Source organism: Microchirus variegatus (assembly GCF_963457635.1).
Source record: "Microchirus variegatus genome assembly, chromosome: 9".
In the NCBI taxonomy this organism is placed as follows: domain Eukaryota; kingdom Metazoa; phylum Chordata; class Actinopteri; order Pleuronectiformes; family Soleidae; genus Microchirus; species Microchirus variegatus.
Window position 1 is genome coordinate 28,610,521 of NC_139810.1, and position 22,874 is coordinate 28,633,394.

At 39.6% G+C, this 22,874-nt stretch overlaps 1 protein-coding gene across 1 annotated transcript in view; it reads right to left on the minus strand.

Annotated features, from left to right (window-relative positions):
• The window catches only part of LOC310932258 (rap1 GTPase-activating protein 1-like), a gene marked incomplete at both ends in the record, with an annotated part of 64,436 nt that overhangs the window by 28,840 nt on the left and 12,722 nt on the right, over positions 1-22,874 (minus strand). The window contains 2 exons of the mRNA XM_083895551.1: positions 1,270-1,363; positions 19,374-19,409. Coding sequence (XP_083751677.1) covers positions 1,270-1,363; positions 19,374-19,409 — 130 coding nt within the window. The remainder of the gene's footprint in view (positions 1-1,269; positions 1,364-19,373; positions 19,410-22,874) is intronic.

The following is a 22,874-nucleotide window of genomic DNA, read 5'->3' on the forward strand; positions in this document are numbered from 1 at the left end:
GCCTTATGAAAGCAATCCCACCAGAGATTCAGTGTCCACTTTTGCTCAGTTGCTAGGTTCTTGAAATATCCCGCACAGATTTGTCCAGCGCCAGATGCTCTTTTCATTCCCCCGCTATCAGACATGAGGATTCTGACCATGATATGGTTTTAATAGGTGCCATTAGAACCTAAATAGTTTCCGTCCTTACTCGTGTTCAAATACTGTCCTTTTACATTATGAGTTCAAAATTACGGCAATTTAGTCTTTTGTCATATAGTGCGTTTCCCATGGGGTAATAAACCTGGCTAATGAAAATCTCTTATATATTATCTACACTACCGTTCAAAAGTTTGGGCTCACTTAGAAACGTCCTTATTTTTGAAGGAAAATTACTTTTTCAATGAATATAACATTAAATGAATCAGAAATACACTCTATACATTGTTCATGTGGTAAACGACTATTCTAGCTGCAATATGTACATAGGTGTATAGAGGCCCATTTCCAGTGTTCTAATGGTACATTGTGTTTGCTAATCACATTAGAAGGTGAAAACAGTTTTGCTGGTTCTTTGACGAAAGGGCAAAATTATTATTTTGAATAAAAAATCATTATTTCTAATCCTGTCAATGTCTTGACTATATTTTCTATTCATTTTGTAACTCTTTTGATGAATAAAAGTGTGACTTTTAATGGAAAACACTAAAAAAAACAAAAACTTTTGAACGGTAGTGTACATATATACTTATTGTAAATTGTATATCGTAACCTTTAAAAATGACACTTTGGAAGTGAGGAAATCTGCACATTTCCGTTGACGTTTGATGGTACGAAAATAGCTCGAAAACAATGAAACCGCGCATATCAACTAAATTTAACTTCCCAATTAAATGACACATCCTAAATAGTCGCGGGCGTGAAGCCGTCGTTCTTTTGATTTAAAAAGTGACGACACGAGGCTCTCGCATGCTGTGTTTTGTTTGCTTTGATGGATAAATTATTGGCATGACAGCCATCTAAAAATAGGTCCCCGTTAACCGAATCAGGAAACAATCATCGGAGCGCCGTGCGGTCTAATTATACAAGTTAAAAGGAGATAAGAAATTCAGATCAGCGTGAGACAAGTGAGCGTGGGTCCAAAACACAGTCGTGAGAGTCTAAATACAGAACAGGAGCAGGTGTGAGGGCGAGATGAGCGGAGACACCGGACAAAAGATCACAGAGAAAAAGGTCACACAAGGGTCCCTCAGATATAAGGTCAGAGGTCAAAGTGTAAACTCCTCCTACTTTGTGGAACGGCGAGGTGGTGTAAGGGAGCGTCGCCTGGAACAGCTGGGGCTCTAGTGTTGCAGAAATGCGCGGCTCACTCCCATCTTGTTTCCTGTGACGAGACAAAAGCAAGAGAACACCCGGTCACAAAAGGTCAGTCAGTTTGAGATCAGGCAGGAGGACGATAAAGAAAAGACGTCGCTCTCTTTTCAGCAACACAATTCTTTTCTGAAGGACTAGAGTTCTGACGCCCGGGGGGAACAGGCCTTAAACCTGGAGAGTAAGGGTTAGGCTTCGGGTCTTTGAATAAAGGTTTTCAGCTTAATGATAGTCTGTGTTAGCAATCCGTTTTATTTTTAATCTCAAAAAGATCTAAAGTGTATATTGTGGTAATTGGAAATAAGACTGATGTTCAAAACATAAGATAAGATCGTCCTTTATTTGTCCCGCAGTGGGGAAATTTGCATTTTTTACAGCAGCAAAGACAGAAAAGATCCAATCCAACTTTATTGATAAAGCACTTTAAAAAAAACAACAGCTGAAACAAGGTGCTGTACAGCCAAGATAAAGAAATAAAACAAATAAAACATACAAACATGTCACCTAATAGACCTAAGAACAAACAGTAAAACAATACAATGATGTAGAAGATGTAAAAAAAATGACACAAATAAACAGGTCACAATAAAACTATTTTTTTTAAAAAGTGGACAGTGAGGGGGCGTGTCTTTAGATTGAAGACATATATATAATAAACATGCATTACCGCGCAAAAAAGTACAATATATGTCGATATTAAAGGTGCATTATGTAATAAATCTAAAGCAACTGGCCATGAAATCCTCCTAATATGTCACAGAGACTCAGGAATAATATTTGCATTCAAAAAAATATTTTGCAGACTGCAAATCATGTTTATGTTTTGTCTCAGCTGCCGAGCAACCACGGGTTGCCAGTTACGTCAGAAAATGAAACCTAAAAGACCTCTTTTTGACTTTTACAGTATAAATAAACAAAAGCTGAACATGGAAAATGATATAGTATATGTATTTTCTATACCATGAGTTACTCTACTTTGTCTAATGTGCAGTGACAGATTCATTTCCACACAAAACATGTTTTCCCTCTCATAACTGAGCAGGAATATTACATCTGACCATTTATCTTGCAGTTTAAGGTTCATTGCTTTTGTAGCACCAGCTGCCGGCCACAACGACACACACACACACACAGTTCAATAAATTTAATCCAAATTTTTCCTGTCCAACTCCAGAGAGTGACACATGGCTAATCTGAAACTAAATATATATATATATAGTACTGCCACGCATCCTTTCTTCTAAACTCAATAGCTTGCCTTGGATGACTTTATCCCCAGAGAATCGCTGATCGATCCATTCCCTCTGCGGGATACGGTGGCCTATTGACACCAACAACTGGCCTGTTTGCAGAGCGGCTTTTCAATTTGTTTGATTAATTCAGTCATTTCACACACACACACACACACACACACACACACACACACACACACACTCTTGTACTTGCTGCATACTGAGGACTGGGTTGCTGACAAAGTGAGGACCAGCATTTCCACTTTATAAATCAACACATTTACAAATATCTACTTCACGAATGACATCTATAAAGAACTACTGGTTGCAGTACCATAAAATGTCTGCAGGTGGAGCCCCAGAGCAAAAAGGGCTGGAAAACTTTTTCGATTTTTTTTTTTTTTTTACGTTTTGGTCCAAAATTTGACAAAAAAACGTCATACTATACTGTCATCCAAAATTTGACAAAAAAATTTGACAAAAAAATTTTGGTCCAAAATTTGACAAAAACGTCGTACTATACCATGTCATCCAAAATGTTTTAAAAAAAATTGACAAAAATTTTTGGGTCCAAAATTTGACAAAAACGTCATACTATACTGTCATCCAAAATAATAATAAAAAAATGGACAAAAAATGTTTTGGTCCAAAATTTGACAAAAACGTCATACTATACTATATCAACCAAAATTGTAAAAAAAAAAAATTACAAAAAAATTTGGTCCAAAATTTGACAAAAACGCCATACTGTCATCCAAAAGTTGAAAAAATCTTTGATAAAAATGTTTTGGTCCAAAATTTGACAAAAACGTCATACTATACTATATCAACCAAAATTGTAAAAAAAAAATTACAAAAAAATTTGGTCCAAAATTTGACAAAAACGCCATACTATACTATGTCATCCAAAATTTGAAAAAAAAAAAAATGGAAAAAAAAATTTGGTCCAAAATTTGGCAAAAAAGTAAAACTTTACTATCTTGTCTAAAATTTGAAAAAAAATTATTTTTTGACAAATTGAGTTTAGCATGTTATAGCAACCTAAGGAGGGGATTTCAATGAAAACAAAGTGAGGACCGGCCAAAATGTCCTCACTCCGTAAAAATGACCTCACTTTGTTGGTTAAAAACCCGCACTGGTCCTCAGTATGCCGCAAGTACAAGAACACACACACACACACACACGCACACAGTATGAAAGTGGAGCTGAAATGGTGAGAAAGTGAGAAATATGCAGCATATTACGCTCAGTGATGGTGAATGAAGGGGGGGGGGGGCACAGTCGCTGTGTTCATCCAGCATAAACCATCATCAACACGTTACTGCTGCACAACAAGTGGATCCTCGATCAAAAGGAAACTGGGAACAATTATGCACAACACACGCCTTTTCTCAGCAGACTCAGTTGAACATGAAGAAGGCAAAGTGCCCCAGCAGCAGCTCTCCCAAGAGAGAGCGTTGGGGGGGGGGGGGGGTAACGCTGCAGCACCAGCTGCCCTGAACTCTTAATTAGAACTGATGTGCAATAGATGGATGCAGGACACACACACACACACACACACACACAAACACACACAAACGTGGCGTTTATTTCATTACGGGGGAAAAGAAAAAGCTTTCGTTTCTCTGGTTTCAACGGCACATTTACATACCAGACGGGGACATTTATGCACGTGTCTGTGCAATGTCTTTATGCAAATTTGTTGCTGTACAAAAACACACACACACACACACACACACACATGGTAAATAATAATTAATGACAACACACACATCTATATTCCACTCTAGGCTGAGGAATAGAAGAAAGAAGAGAAGAGAAAAGAAAAAAACCTAATTGCCTCATCATCACAAACATGTGGTGCAGCACAAGTTACTCACGGTGGACACACACACACACACGCACACACACACACACACACACACCTGCCCGTGCTGCGTATAGAGTTACCATATAAGCCCTCCTCCTCCCCGATCAGTTTTGCAGCACTAAGCCACAGCAGCTTCATCTCGACACACCACAACAAATTACATAACACAGCCCAGCTGGTTAGCGACGAGGATGAGGATGAGGATGATGATGAGGATGATGATGATGCAGCAGCAGCAGCACAGATGTCACAACGTGTCACCTGGACCAAGTGCGAGGAGCCGAGCGGCGAAACTTACTCACACAGTGGCCACAGTGGCAGGTTGTCGGGATGGTTTCCTGTGAAGTCGGCACAGTGTGGCCAGCACTCGGTTCAGATGACTCACTCTCTCTCTGTGCTTCTTCTTCTTCTTCTTTCTCCTCCACAGTTGTCTCTCTCCTCTCTCTCTCTCTCTTTCTCTACATTTACTCCTCTTTTGTGTGCAGCTCCAGCTCAGCTCAGTGGCTGTGGTGTTTCACCTGCTGCCCTCACTCTCAGCTCTTTGGAGTGTTGCACACTCTCAGTAGAGAGAGCATCCTCTGCTGCCACTGATTCTCCTCCCACTCCTGCCTCTGTCACACACACACACACACACACACACACACACATATGCACTCTTAAGCTGTCACTTCCTCTCCATTCATTTCCACTTTCTTTGTCTAATCTCGCACACACACACACACGCGATCTGGACGCCTAAAATCCTAAACTCTAATCCGTGCTCTGAGCCCCCCACAAACACACCACCACTCTTATCCTCTTCAAAGCAGGAGACCCACCCCCCATCATTCAGAGGGCACAACTGAAATCTGCCACTCATGGATGGTTAGGGTAATGGGGGGGTTTGCCTTCAGTACCCACACGAGCCTCGAGAGCCAGATAGGACGGTTGCTGTGGCAACCGCACCAGACGCACACATTTAAGGATAAATAAATAACACCACGTTCACATACGTTCGGGTTCATTATGATATGACAGAAAAGGAGGTAATTGTGCTCCAGAGATGAGGAAACGAGTCTCATTCAGTCCCAAGTGTCCATTTCGTCCACTAAGCTTTTCCCGCCACGCGGCAGAACCTGCGACGAGTGTCACCACCGATGCCCTTTTGCTGCTAAATCCCTGCTAAATACTGCTCTAATTCAGCGAGAGCGTCGACTCAGCTTCACCCACAGCCGCTGACATGTTACACTACTGTAATATTAGCACTTTATAAGCAGCGTAGGGGATTAGAATTTACAAAACAACAGCATTGCGCTTAATAAGTCATCACTAGTGCCTTTTTTTGTTTGATTGTTTTGATGACGTGCGCGTGTGACGCAGGTGACATCAGAATGAACATGTTGACTTTTGAGAGACTTTAAGTTGAGAATCTCACGGATGTGGATTTAGGATTTCATAATAGACATGTCAGTTATTACACTTTGATACCAGGTAAGTAGCAATATTCGTACTTTTTAAACAACTTAGGCTGAATCCCAATTCCACATCTACCCCTTGTTTTTGCGCGTTCGTGTGAGTGGTATAGGGCTGTCTCGTTTCTCATTTGGGTTAAAGCGGAACTAGACCGGAAGTTCCTATTAACGCAGTTTTTTTGGTGTGTATCTGCGTCATTACCTTGTTTATGAAGCCCTGAAGGTTCGAAACAAACAGTTCAGCCACTGCTGAGAATGTTGTTTTTTATTGTAATCTCGGGGCTCAACGAGATCTCTGAAAATCCCGTAATAGTTACGTGAACAGCGGTTCTCCTGAACAACCGATCCTCCTGCTCCGGGCACTAGTCCGGGCACATCCGGTTACGTACATTGAACCGCAGAAGAAGAATAACGTCCGTTGTGGAGGTGTTTCACGAGCAACAGTGTCTTCTGACTCTGGGTCTGACTCTGGTTTAAAGTCATAAAAGGGACTGAGGCGGGGAGTCGTGAAGAAGCTATTTTTAAACACTGTAAAAACAATGTTTTGATAATGAGGAGCAGTGCATCCACCGTTCCAGAGGGGGGAGCTGCGCTTATGAGAACGGATGTGCTGGATAGTACTGGCCAATCACAAGACTCTTCTGGAGGTGAAAGTTCACTCTGAAATCTCGCAGAAGAAAAACACCGTCAGAAAAGAGGATTTCTATCAGCAACTAGGAGGTTTTTGACCATAAAAACAAGTTAATATATGTAAGTAGACCTCCATAACTAACATTTATGTGCAACAGGACCACTCTATGTCACCTTTAAGGGCTAGGGCCTAGCCACAGGGCTACGTAGCCCTTGAAATGAAGCTTCCAAAGGACTGCACTTTGAGGAATTTCCAAGCATGCCCCGCGTCACCCGTCAGCGAAGTTTGAAAGCCGTCCGGTAAATCTTTTCGGAAGCGATGGCTCAAGCCAAGGACTAGCACAAATGTATTTTCAGCATTTTAATCACGACAGTAACTTCTAATGACGCTATTGCGGTCTTCTTCAATTGTCAACGATTTTTCTGAATCACTAGTCAAGTTTGTTTTGAATTACTAGCTAGTCGTAGCCGATGCTAATATCCCGGTGTTCCTTTCGTAAGTGGTTAGCTAGCTGCTATCGCTATTTGTTTGGATGAGATATCCGATAACCCTCGACATTCATTTCACAGCTCTCACTTTGTGGAAAAAAAAATTGCAATATATATCGTATATCGATATTCAATATATCTAGATATGACTTTTGGTCCATATCGCCCAGCCCTAGTGTATACTTTTATACTCTTTAGGACCTTTTCTAGTACAAACACTGACCTTAGTCCTCATGTTGACCAGAACGTGGTCCTAATGAGACATAACCTCATTTCAGAGGAAGAGGTAAAGTTTTGTAAAGGTGTTGAATTGTGGTTGAGGATAGGGAAGAGAATTAATTGGTTATGGTTAAGGTTTTGTCAGAGCAGTGTCCTAAGAAGAATACATGTATGAACCTGTGTGATGTGTGTGTGTGTGGGCTGTATGTGTCAGGCATGAAGAGATAATGAGGAATTACAGCATAGCCGTCACACTGTGCACCATTACGAGCTGTGTGTTGTGATTAACGGAACCAAACAATCATATCACTGTCCCCATAGAAAAATACTCCATTAATCCGCCGAACAATACAGTGTCCAGATTAGCGGACTGTGGCCACGTCCTTTTGTAATGAGACAATAATGTCTCTTTTGCTTTTTAATCCTGGAGAAAAGACCACAGAATGAAAAATGTTTTCTGTGAGGGCTTTTTTTCTGTATATATATAAATATATATATATATATATAAAAATAACATTATATCAAATAAGAACGGGCAGATTTCACTTAATGTCCTGTTTCAAATCTGATTAGCACAGAACGGTCACTTTTAAAACGGATCGCTGCAGCCGGTTCCTGTCAAATCAACGCCACATGCATTTACAACGACACTCTGCAACGTCCCTGTGGGACTCGCGGCCCCTAAATAAATAAAATCGCAGAGCTGCTGTATTTATTTATTCATCTTTTATCTCACGTTGAAGAAGACAATACTGGTTTCAAACTGATAGTGTCCTCCCCTGCTCTAAAGTCCTTTGCAGAAACCCTTAGTAAATCCCTTTAAAAAGCCCCCTCTATCAGGGATTCACATCCCATTACCCTGGTGAAATGGCCTGTGGTCCCTTCCCCCTTCCCCCTTCCCCCTCCCATCTCCTAATTCCACACCACATCATTTGGATAGTGCACTCCTGAACCCCCCCCCCCCCCCCATCAGCTGACAACACAGATATACCGCCCCCATCTCTCACCCGATCGCCCTCCCTCCTCTCTACCTGTCTCTACTATTTAAACAATAAATACCTTAAACCTCATGCAAACCTCGTGCGTTTGCGTCCATGCATGCATTCATGAGACCATTGTAAGGCTGAGTTGTGCAGGCACAGCGAGGGCTGCTGCTCTGAAATATGAATGAGTTGTTATTAATGCATAAACCGCCGAGCGTCTCTCACAGGTTGAGGTTTAATTAGCGGTGGTCAACCTGCAGGGAGTGGGAGGGAAAGGGGGTGTGGGGAGGGGGAGGGTATTATATCTGAATTTATTAGCTTCTTTTTTAACGTATTAACGGCAGCAGAGCAGCAGACTTTTGCCGGCTTTGCTTCAAAATGTATCAAGGCCAAACAACAAAGGGAAAAACAAATCTAATCTTTCGAGAATAAAGTCATTAAAATTTACAAGCCATTTCCTCCTCCACAAAAGAGATGATTTCCTCAAAGTTTGTGTGATTCTTTCTTCCAAACAAACTCATCTGCCTGCAACAATCTTTACTTTATTGACTTTATTCTCTTAAAGATACGACTTTATTCTTGTAAAGTTACGACTTTATTCTCGTAACGCTATGACTTTATTCTCGTAATGTGACAACTTTATTCTCACATTGTTACGACTTTATTCTCATAAGGCTACGACTTTATTCTTATAATGTTACAACTTTATTCTTGTAACATTACAAATTTATTCTCACAATATTACGTGTTTATTTTCGCAATGTTACAACTTTATTCTCATATTGTTACGACTTTATTCTTGTAATGTTACGACTTTATTCTCATGATGTTACGACTTTATTCTCACAATATTACGTGTTTATTTTCGCAATGTTACAACTTTATTCTCACAATGTTATGTCTTTATTCTCATAAGGCTACGAGTTTATTCTTGTAACGTTGCGACTTTATTCTTATAATGTTACAACTTTATTTTTGTAACGTTACAACTTTATTCTCGCAATGTGTTACAACTTTATTCTCATAACATTACAAATTTATTCTCACAATATTGCATGTTTATTCTCGTAATGTTCCGACTTTATTCTTGTAATGTTACGACTTTATTCTCATAACATTACGACTTTATTCTCACAATTTTACATGTTTATTCTCGTAATATTACAACTTTATTCTCATATTGTTACGACTTTATTCTCGTAATGTTACGACTTTATTCTCGTAATGTTACGACTTTATTCTCGTAATGTTACGACTTTATTCTCGTAATGTTACGACTTTATTCTCATGATGTTACGACTTTACTCTCGTAATGTAACGACTTTATTCTTGTAATGTTACGACTTTATTCTCATGATGTTACGACTTTACTCTCGTAAAGTTACGACTTTACTCTCGTAATGTTACGACTTTATTCTCGTAATGTTACGACTTTATTCTCTTAATGTTACAACTTTATTCTCTTAATGTTACAACTTTATTCTCATAACATTACGACTTTACTCTCACAATTTTACGTGTTTATTTTCGCAATGTTACAACTTTATTCTCATAATGTTGCGACTATATTCTCTTACTTTACGACTTTATTCTCATAACATTACGACTTTATTGGCCCAGTATTACGTGTTTATTCTCGAAAAAGATTTAACCTTATTTTCTTTTCAGTTTGGCCCTAACACTCCGTCGTACTGACCCTCCCAAACAAATCTGTAATATCTATCTCAGTGTTTACCAGACAAAGCCCTCGGGGGGCGTGGTTTTAACGTGACATTGCCTCGCTTGGTCAGGTCTAGGTTCAGCAACATTATGGGCCCAAAAAAAAAAAACAAGGTCAGCTGAGTCAGCTGACAACACAGATATACTGAATGAGCGTGTGTTTTTGGGGGCATATTTCCACACCAGAATGCCAGGATTCATCCAGCTCAAACTCAAGTCATCATTTTCTAAACCCCAACCTCACTGAGAATCTATGGGATGTGCTGGAGAGTCCAACTCTCACACTATATACATAAGATCTTGATATTTGTGCTTTTATAATGGGGAAAATTATATTCTATATGTGATTATTTGACTGTATTGTCTTACTAACTAGGTTTTTAGGTCCCGCACACTTGATATCATGTATCATTCATGACTATGATAAATTGTCATCGCTGGGTGCCGTGGCTTCGTCGTTTCCCCTGCTGTTTTCAGATCTGTTGAATCCCGTCCCCAGTAAACAAATTGGCTTGGTGTTTAATCAAGGCCGCACTTTGTTTGCAAGGCAAAGCAGGCGTGCCGTGCCGACTGCTTCCGAACTTCGGGGGAAACTTCGCGTCCAGCTATGCTTTCACTGCAGTTCACCCTGAGCCCCCACTGTGACTGTGATTGTGACTGGTTACGTCCCTGTAATAATCATTTTAAATGCATTGTTTTGAAATGAGTAACGAAGCTTCACTGGTGGTCTTCACCTCAGGTCATGGTACAGGTGGTGTTCTTTAACTGTTCTTTAACTTTTCAATCATATTTAAAGTGTTTTGGTGGCACAAGTTTATTAATTCATCCAAAGATGGATATTAAATAAATATTTGTTGCCAGTCATCATCATACCAACATTATCATACCATTATGCCCATTGGCATACACCATTATTGACTATTTACCCATTACATCACAATGTCAATTTATCCATCATCTTGGTATGGGCAACTCTAGCCTGTAAACCATTGGTTCTCAAAGTGCGGCCCGGGGGCCAATGGCGGCCCGCAGAAACATTTCTGGCGGCCCCGCAATGAATTACAGTTGATAGTTTTAATCCAGGAGCTACTAAGCTTGTTAAATGTTTATTGGACATTACTGGATACAGACCAATAAGTGTAAACTGTACAACTGTATTTACTATGTCATCAAATTTTGGACGACATAGTGACACAGTATAGTATGACTTTTTTGTCAAATTTTGGCATTTAAATTTTTTCCCCAAAAACTGTAAAATTTTGAACGACATAGTATAGTATGACGTTTTTTTCAAATTTTGGACCAAATTTTTTTGGAAAATTCTTTTCTAATTTGGGACAGCATATATGTCATTTTTGTCAAATTTTGGACCTTTTTTTTTTTTTTTAATTGTCAAATTTGGGACGACGTTGTACAACATTTTTGTCAAATTTTGGACCAAAAACTTTTTCCCCCCAAAATTTTTAAATTTTGAAAGACATAGTATAGTATGACGTTTTTGTCAAATTTTGGACCAAATTTTTTTTGAAAAAAATGGTCAAATTTGGGACGACATAGTATTGTACAATGTTTTTGTCAAATTTTGGACCAAAAACTTTTCCCCAAAAAATTGAAAAAAATCCCATTTTAATAATTTTAATGACCAGATTGCAGTTCTACAGTTTAGCGTTAATATAATGTAATTTAAGCATTAATATAATAACGCTTTATAATTTACTGTGTAATTACCCAGTATTTTGGCCATTGTTCTTACCTTCTAATTACAGGTTAATACCAAGTAACACATTTCTGTTACCATATATTTACTGGGTAAATAGCTAGTAATTGGGGGCTGTACCTACCTGCTTATTACCAGCTTATAACCCAATAATACACTAAAATTCACCATATAGAAACCAGGTAAATAATATTTATTTAACAAGCTTAGTAGCTCCTGGATTAAAACTATCCACTGTAATTCATTGCGGGCCACCAGAATTTATTCTGCGGGCCGCCATCAGCCCCCGGGCCGCACTTTGAGAACCAATGATCTATAAGCACCATCGCAGTTCCTCAAACATACTTTATGTATGTATGTACTGTACAGTATATAAAGACGACTGAAGCAACACCTTCAGGTAAACAGTGATCTTGTGTCCTCCTATAGTCAATATTTATTACAGTGATAACAGTGAAGAGCTCAGACATAATGGAGCCTTTATGATTTCCTTTTTTTTTTTTCAAATCTGTCATGAGGCCGACACCTGCTGCCACGCCTGCCCGCAGTTCTCCGACAGTCGAGAGATACAAGGAACACATGTGGTAAGAATTATCACATAAATAGAAGCTTGTTCTGAGCCGTCCTCCCCGACCCCCTCAGGCTGCTGACCCCCATGCACTCAGACAAATGGGGGAAAGATAGTATGTGGCTGCACTCTCCTCTCCGTCGCCTCAGAGGCAATCTCTCCAGACAACAAGATCTGATTTCCTCTCAAAAATGCTTTCTGTCGGATGGAAGTTCGGCGACATAAATCTGTGCAGGACATTTTATCTGGAGTTAAAACACAGAGTATATTTAGCTGTTCGTCTCTGTGTGTGCCAGGGGAAAGTTAAAGAAAATCCACTCCGCTGCCTTTTTGTCCTTGAGCCATAAAAGTTTATTGGCGCTATAATCAGGTAAAAGCAAAATAGCAGATCAAGTCTGAGAGGCAGTATATGCTGTACCTCTAAATGTCCTTTCAGACAATCCACTATAAACTAGTGGTGGGGGGGGGGGGGGGATCGATTCACATAAGAATCGCGATTCTAATCATCGACAATTTTGAATCGATTCATAAACTTCAAAAATCGATTTTCTTAAATGTATTTATTTATTTTTTGTTAAGTTTCTATTTTGCAAAACCACACAAAACATCAGTTATTTATTTTTGTAACTTGCGGGAGAAAAAGACAACAAGCCTAAGCTTTTATTTAAGCACGTTATTTTTTTTGTACAGTAAGTACGTATTATTTGTTTTGAATGAATAAATGTCAATGTTTTGTCTTAAGTTTGCCTTTGTGTGATCACATCATTGGAAGAAGTTTATCTGAAAATCACATTATCTGATACAAACTGCATTGTTTTGATGCCATAATTTGCCTTAAAGGGGAAAAAAGTAGTTTATAGTGCCATCTAGAGGAGAGGCTGAAATTTACAACAAAGAACTGCTCCTCTGCTCACCCCCTCCCTTCCCTGAGCGCTACGGTGTCCGCAGCCGGTCAAATGTCGTCCTCGTCGTCTTTCTCCGTGTCAGCAGATGAGGTTCGTGAGGCGAGGGAGAGGGCGGAGCTACCGCGGCCGTAGCAGACGAAGCGGAGAGAGAGGAGGCGGGACTTCAGCTACAAGTAAAACGACGCTTGATTTGTTCTCTCGCGTTTGTCCTTACAGGCTCCGGTAGAAACACGACGTCTCTCTGCTAACAGTGGCTATGCAACCGCGGCCCGCGACCATGTTATTTTACATGACTTTTTGAAACACTACGAAAATGAAACAAAAACTATTATACAGCGACTTGACAATGCAGGAGCACATAATATGTATAAAAAAGTGGATTTTGGGTCATATAAACCCATAAATACTACACATTGTACCTTTAACGCACGATGCATTGTATCAATTTTTGGTTTGAATCAAGAATCGTATGAATCGAGAATCGACCCAAAGATTCACATCCCTACTAAAAACTGGTTTCACTTGAAACAAATACAGAATGATAAATAATAAAATATCTCCAGGACCTGACGCACTGATGCGAGGAGGCTTCTCGACAGTTGGCCCCGTTCAGTTTTATTAATTCAGCATTAAAAAAAAAAAGGTAAGGTGCAGCAGGTGTTTTTGAATAAAACATGATTTCCTTTCCCCGCTCGCTGCTCGTCTCCCACAATTTTTCAGTGTCCAGATTTTCTTTGGAAACCTCGGCGCCCCCCGGGGGAAATCACAGTAATGCAGATGTGGCTTTTGAACATGACAAGGAGGACACCGAGGGATCAGTTTGTCCTCCTCTGTGTTTGAAATAAGAGCCGCGGGTGCATTCAGCAGCAGCAGCAGCAGCAGCAGCAGCAGCAGCAGCATTATACAAAGGGTTTTGATCAGGTGAGAATGCCCTACTCCAGGGGTCTGCAACCTGCGGCTCTCGAGCCACATGTGGCTCTTCAGCCACTCTGCAGTGGCTCCTTGTAGATTTAGAGGCGACAGATAAAAGTGTTTTAAAATGTTGTGCATCACATCCAACGTCGACTTAAAATGCAATATTAAGTACACATTTGGATGTGTCCTGTCCATCTTTGGATCCACATGCCGACAGGCGACAAAAATGGCTCTTTTCATCCTAAAGGTTGCAGACCCCTGCCCTACCCTGTGGTTTTAAAATGCAAGAAGTTAAGAGATACTGGACTCAGCCTCGTCTTCACACCAAACATTCCACAATGGACATCCTCGAAATTCACACAAGAGGATTTAGCCTCAAACACCTTGTCTCACTACAGCTGTAAAGAAAAGCTGTCAGGACAACTTTGCCCGAGGAAAAGCTGCGATAATCAGATAAAGTGGAAGAGGAACGTCACGTCAAAAGTTCCCCGACAGTCGTCTCAAACCCTCGACTATAGTCTGCTATATATTTTTTACGACATCTTGTGCCTGTGCTCGGTGATGGATGACACGTTAGGATTTTGGATTATTCAGACAAGCAGAACCAGGGGCGAGCTTGTCACTTTGCTGCTATATTTAGTCAGACAGCAGGAGACTCGCAGAGAGACAGTCTCGTCTGATCCGCTTTGACAGCACCGCTATCCCATAATGTCCACTTTTCCAGACAGTGCAGCTTGACATACACAGATGAGTGGGCACGGGCAAAGTGACACCAGGGTGTGGGTGCATGTGTGTGTGTGTGTGTGTGTGTGGGGGGGGGGGGTGTGGGGGGTTAACAGACAGAGGCTGATGCAGAGTGACATCTCATGGGAAATCAGTGAACACAAACAGAGGAGGGCTTTTACAGTGACACCTCATACAGTAGGTGGTAATGGAAACAAGCAAGGGAATAAAATATGCCTAGAACTTAAAGAGCTTTATGAAAATAAAATGATCGACCCGAATCACAAAGTTTGGAATAAAAAGTGTGTGCATTTTAAATTAGGTTTCACTTTTTATTATTATTATTACTTGTTTTATTTCCTTATAGTTTGATTGATTGTTTATATGAATTGACTGAGTAAACCACCTTGGGCCTCTTATTTGTATGAAATGTGGTATTTAAATCATCACTAATAACAATATAATAACAATATAATAACAATATAATATAATATAATATAATATAATAAAATATCCATCCATCTTATACTGCTTTATCCTCCATATGAGGTCCCAGCTGACATAGGGCAAAGGCGGGGTACACCCATATAGATATAATATAATATAATATAATATAATATTATATAATATAACATAATATAACATAATATAATATAATATAATATAATATAATATAATATAATATAATATAATATAACATAACATAATATAATATAATATAATACAATAAGTAGTAATATCTACTAATTTTGACATTGAACTACTGCTGTCCCTACATCATGTGTTCATCATTTTGTCACTAGAGGGCAGATGTTATGGTATATATCAATAAATACAACCATCCTCTATCAGAGATGCAGGTTTTTCAGTTAACAAAATGTGTTAAACTAAATATTTCTGGCTATTTTTTAACCTAATTAAAAAAACAACAACAACAAAAACAAAAACAACAACTATAGTCTGGATTCTTTCCTTGCTGGAAAAACAAAACTTGCGCACACCACCTGGGTGTTGAGACAACAGCTCACCTGTGCTGCATGTATGTTGAGTGAGCTCAGAGCGTGATGAAAACACAGTGGGATCAGTGTCCAGGTTGTATTAAAGAATGGACAGGAAGTTAATCAATGGACAGGCTGCTCCAGTAATCCAACAATAATCCATCATGCTCCAGAGACTGAGAGGCAGCGAGCACTCAGTGTCTGGATATATATGTATGTTTGTATGTGAGGCAGCGAGAGGGAGGGGAGGGTCTTACACAGCATCTTAGCAAAAAACCATTATCCACACTAGCCCCACTCTCCCATTTCCTCTCATCATGGGAGCTTAAGGAGACAGGATTACATCCAATTAGAGGCCGGCCTCCCTCAGAGAGGGCAGAGACTCTCTTTTTTTTTTATTGTGTTTGACCCACAGCGATGATCATTTTGCACTTAATCAATGACGAGAGCTGAGCCGAGGGATCAAAGACGTCATACAGGTTAGGCGTCATTGCTAATGTGAGCGGCGTATATTATTGTCTCCACATCTTGAAGCACATGCAGGCATCATCCACACCATCTCTAAGCAGCATTGAAAAAAAAAAAAAAAAAAAGAAACTCACCAGAACTTTCTTGGCCTTCCAATGCGAAAAGGTGAGCACGGCATTTTGCTCTCGGGGTTGTTTTTGCTCTTGCAAATGTTTGCTACGTTGTAATTTCTAGGGTTTCGACTTGTGCTCTGCAGGTTTTTTTTAACGTAAAGTCGTCTTAATGTCGTGAAAAATGTGCAGTTTGCAGTGACCGCAAAGTCACAAAGGCTAGGAACGATTTCCTGTGAGGAAAAAGTGTGACTCTGCAAAACACTATATGCATTTTGTTTTGCAGACACCACACTTTAATGTTCTCTTCCCTTTTATTCCAGTCACATCCCTGCACTTCCTTCAGCCATTATCTTCCTCTCCACACACACACACACACACACAGTTCTCTCATCTCCTGTGCTGTTATTATCTCCTTCTTCTTCTTTTCCTCTTCTCCTTCTTCTTCTTCTTCTTTATTTCCCAGCACGGTCCCTCGGCTTCTCCTTTAACACGAGGTGCAGTTTGTTGCAGTGCAGCAGAACGACAGCCAGTCTGAAGCCAGTCTCTGCAAACGAGCCCGGCCACTGCAGAGGAACGCAGGCCTTTCGCCGGTAAGAAAATATCCTCCTGTACCTGAGTGACGGCCGCGGCGATGCTGCAGCGACGCACTGTTTAGCAGTCAGACGACGCCAGTTCCAGGGCCAGACATTTATGCCACTGCTCCTAAATCTATCAGACCCAGAGCGGTGTATCCGCAGTGGCGGGAGGTGTGCACGCTCACCTAGCTCTGCCTGTCTCCTCATGCCACGCACAGCAGTACTTCAGCGCTTGCCAGCACTGCAGAGATGGCAGGATGAGCCAGGTGCATGTCTGCACAGTGCTGCCCGTCTGCTGGAGCCGTTTAGCGGTTCATTCATCTCACTTACACTCCTATACTGGCTGAGGCCAGTGTGAACATCAATCCAGAACGCTAAAAGCCTCATGAACTGCAATCAATTGCATTCATTAAAATTAGACACTAATAGTAACATTTGTCTTTAGTCTCAAAAAAAGTACTGTTCTCTATATATGTTATAAATTTACAATCGATTCTGTGATATATCGTCGTCCTTAATTGATACACGAGCAAAAATATAGATTTTTTTAATCCACCAATGAAGGTGCTTTAAAGTCAACAGTCTCTGCCAGTTATCTGGACGAAGAAGAGGGCGTTTACAGCGGGATAACGGTGGAGAAAGCTACGTTAAGAGATGCGACCGTTCACGTTCAATACACATACTTTATGCCCCGTGTTCTCCGTGTTGTGAATAAATAGAGAAATCCTGCATTTTCAACTTTTCACGTTATCGTTATCGTTTCCTTCAGTCAGACAGATGTCGTGATGTATCGATATGCGGTCGTGTTGTGTTGTATTGATTATCACAGAATCTTTGTATCGTGGACCATGTATCATATCGCATCGTATCGTATCGTATCGTATCGTATCGTATCGTATTGTATCATATAATATAGTATCGTATCATATCGTATCATATCGCATTGTATTGTATCATATAATATAGTATCGTATCGTATCGTATTGCATCGTATCATATCATATTGTAGTGTATCGTATCATATATCGTGTTGTATCATATCGTGTTGTATCGTATCGTATCCTATCGTATCGTATCGTATCATATAATATAGTATCATATCGTATTGTATCATATCATATAATATAGTATCATATTGTATTGTATCGTATTGTATCACATATCATATCGTATCGTATCGTATCGTAATATATCATATTGTATCATATCGTATCATATATCGCGTTGTATCATATCGTATCGTATTGCATCGTATCGTATCGTATCGTATCGTATCGTATCATATCGTATCGTATTGTATCATATCGTATCATATCGTATTGCATCGTATCGTATCGTATCGTATCGTATCATATCATATCATATCGTATCGTATTGTATCATATCGTATCATATCGTATCGTATTGCATCGTATCGTATCGTATCGTATTGCATCGTATCGTATCGTATCATATCATATCGTATCGTATCGTATCATATCATATCATATCGTATTGTATCATATCGTATCATATCGTATCGTATTGCATCGTATCATATCATATTGTAACATATCGTATCGTATCGTATTGCATCGTATCGTATCGTATTGTATCATATCATATCGTATCGTATCGTATTGCATCGTATCATATATCGTGTTGTATCATATCGTATCGTATCGCATCGTATCATATTGTAACATATCGTATTGCATTGCATCGTATCGTATCGTATCGTATCGTATCGTATCATACCGTACCGTACCGTATCGTACCGTATCGTATCGTATTGCATCGTATTGCATCGTATTGCATCGTATCGTATCGTATTGCATCGTATCATATCATATCATATTGCATCGTATCATATATCGTGTTGTATCATATCATACCGTATCGTATCGTATCGTATCGCATCGTATCATATCATATTGTATCATATCGCATTGTATCGTAGCATATGTAACATATCGTATTGCATCGTATCATATAATATAGTATCATATCGTATCATATCGTATCGTATCTTATTGCATCGCATCGTATCATATTGTAGCATACGGTATCGTATCGTATTGTATCGTAGCATATGTAGCGTAACGTATTGCATCGTATCGCATCATATCACATCGCATCGTAGCGTATTGCATCATATCACATCGCATCGTAGCGTATTGCATCATATCGCACCGTATCGTACAATATTGTGTTGTAGCGTACTGCATCGTATCATGGTATCATGGTATAGTATCATACCCTGTGATTCCCACCCCTGTATTATAATCCTGACTATGTTTCATTACCGTTTTTGTTTGCTTGTTTGTCAGTGGGATTACACAAACATTACCGACCAGATTTCCATGAAATCTCGGTGTAGCTCTGGGGAATCAGCCTTGTTAGAGATTTACACTCAATTTAGTTTACCTTGTTCAAAATGACAAGAAGAGGAGAAACAGAATGACTCACCATATGCTTCTGGCTTTTGAAAACGTCTTGTCCACCCTGAAAAGAATAAAGACAGAAGCTATTGAAAAAAAAACAGTAGAGTTTCTCAGACACAATTATAATTGTGAGTTCAAGCATTTTGAAAACATGATGAAGCCTCATTTAGTTGAATCAAAAGCGTGAATAGTGCAGAGAGACAATGATGAGATGAGAGAGAGAGAAGTTGGTTACTCAGAGCGCTGGGTTATCCTGAAATAACTCCTGCCATCTGTCCAAGTAGCATAGTAGCATCCAAGGATGAAATCATGATTACTAGACTGGAGTTTCCTGAGACAAAATTAATCTTGCCCTGGCTTGAATCTTTACGTCTGCACTTAAGAGGCTCATTCCTCACTGACAGTCAACAATAAACTCTCATCTGTCCTTAAGTTACAAGAGCAACCGCATGATGCAGCGTTTTGCAAACTCATCAGGTGAGAGCGCAGGGTCCGGCGTCTGCCGACAGGGGGCACTGTGTGAGCAGAAGACACAGCAGCCTCACGTCAACACAAAAAACAACTAAGTTTCACCTCTGCTCCATCGACTATGAAAGATATGCATCGTGATATTTAGTGAAGGAAGGAACAGCTTGTGACAACCAGACAAACAAGAGGCAGCAAATACCTTCACAGTGATAGTAAGAACTTGGCAACAGGACACAACATTTGTAATTTAGTAATAATAGTATTCATAGTATTTAATCATATGAATACTATTATTACTAAAATATACAATTGTCTCTACAGAATTCAAAAATCTAGCTACCACGTCGGGTAAAAATCCAAACTCAGGTTTAGTAAACAATCTGTATCAATGACTGTTAACATCACTGAAATCAGTGTGTAGGACTGTTTGCTGTACGCTAGTACATTATTTATATGTATTTAAATCTTGGTTGGTTCAGTCTTCATAACTTCAAATTCAGTTAAAGCTACAAAATGAATTGACTAAATAAAGTTGAGTCAACAAATGATACAATACTATACACTCCCTATCACCTATGGTCCAGTCAATAGCCGTGGCCTTGTCTATAGCAATTTTTGTCTCTCAGGGTTTGCCAGTGTGTCAGAAATGATCAAGTCCAAACAACGGACACATGAAACAAATAATACAGAGGTTACTGCAGTTAATTTAAGATAATATTTGCTTTTGGTTTTTTGCAGTCATCCCTTAAAAGCCACATTTGACTGACCCCTGAGCAGAACTCCTGCAATCACTTCATTTTAAATGACGCAGCTCAACACCTCAAAGGGTCAAAACAATTCTGGAAAGAGATGTCACTCCATGAGAAATGTGCCGATAATGTACCAGGAAGTTAACATTTTCACTAAATGGTGGCACAAGAAAGAGGTATAGGGATGGGAATGGGGGTTACACTTTAGATTAGGGAACACATATTCACAATGAACTCAGTGCTTACTAGCATATATATGTAGCATACTAGCCCTTTATTAGTAATCATTAAGCAGGTATTAACACCTTGTTCTACCTTATACCTTATTATACCTCTATTATGACATGAAGTAACATTTTCCTACATAAGGTGTTAATATTTACTAATAAAGGGCTAGTATGCTACTTATATGCATGTTAGTAATCACCTAGTTAATGGTAAATATGTGTTATCTAATCTAAAGTGTTACCGGAATCGGTCAGTATCAGTATCGGTTACTATCGGTCAGTATCGGTCAGTATCAGTATCGGTTACTATCGGTCAGTATCGGTCAGTATCAGTCTGATACAGGTCAAAATCACTGTATCGGATATCGGACAAATTAAATAATCCAACACAATCCAAAACTCCTACATACATATATATATATATATATATATATATATATATATATATATATACATATATATATATATGTATATATATATATATATATATATATATGTATATGTATATATATATATATATATATATGTATATATATATATGTATACTGCATGCTTTACTATGCACAGACTGTAAAAATGTAAATAGAAATCAGCAAAAGTATTTCAGCTGAGTCATGTTTGGGCTGTTTATTTCATCTTTTTGGGAGAAGAATATTTTGCGACACAGTTGGAGAATGATGTTTTTGAAATGACTCAATGGCACAACTTGTGTTGTTAACAGCTTCATACGTTCATAGATGGTCTAAAATGACTGTATCGGACCAATATCAGCGTCATACCATCCTTACAAAGAAGGTTAGGAGATCATCAAAGTAGATTAAATCCACCTTACAGCAAACACTGACGTATGAACCCAGCTGCGTAGTAAATTCACCCAGTATAGTTGCAAAGACTTTTCACTACTTGGACGAAAAATGACAACCCGTTGTTCGTCACAAAGAAAAAAGGTCACCTGGGGTTGTTGTGAGTCACTCTCAGGGATCCAGGGATGCTTTTAATCTAACAGGTGTTGAGATATTTCAGTCTCCTGGACCCAGAGCTGACGCATGCTGCCATTTTAGCCGCAGAGACATGAGTCAGGCTACAGAAGGAGCCTCTGTTCCCTTTCATATGATCTGTGTTTATGTAGCACTTTCTAGTTTTGATAGCTACTCAAAGCTGCTCTACTGCACAGTTTTGACATTCACGCATCCGCACGCACGCTCACACAGCACAACTACTGTATTTGCAGTGCTTTTTTTTCACTTATACAGACTTCAGAGGCAGCTCAGTGTCCTGCACGTGGACCGGAGGAGCCGAGGTTTTCATTCATTACGATCCCTAAATGTCACCGATTCTGAGAAATCGCTGAACGGAGGTAACGTGAGGACCAACAGTCAAAGAAATGCCTGCACTTCTTCTTTTGTTGTTGAGACATTCTCAAAAAGATAAACGAAAGTTAATTATTGCTTCCTCCTTCTGCGAAATCTGTGAGAGGAAACAGGCCCCGGAGGTGGAATTAAGAAGCAACAGAGTCGTTCTGTAACAGTAGGCTGTCGCCTGACATTGAGATGGATTTTTTTGGGGTGTTGCATCTCAATTCCACCGCCAGTGTTGATTACGGCGAGGCCTGACAGATGTGCAGATAAATCAGTGCTCTATCTTAAGTGGAATGCATACTGGGCCTTGGGAGGGAGCCAAAATACTTATGGCTCTTGCGACGCCGAGCTGTGAGAAGGTGAAAGCTGTGTTCACATCACTGAGAATAACATTCTCGCTAAACCTCATCCTGTGTTGCTCACCCACTCTCAGGTTTCATAGAATTCCCATGAAATTAAATCACCCGGGGTGTGTCAGCGTGATTGAATAAAAGCTGCAAACGGGAATTCCAAAAACAATAAAGGATGTTTGCAGCAAGACAGCAGCTACCAGAGCAGAGAGTTCCTATCGACATACGGTCAAAAGCTGCTATTATTATTAAAATACAGACTTAATATTGTGCTAAAATCTTGCTACAAGCTAAAGAAGGAACTAAGGGGTTAGAAAAATGAATGATTTCTGCTTTTTTAGTTTGTAAAACGTATCCAAAGGTTTTGTAAGCAC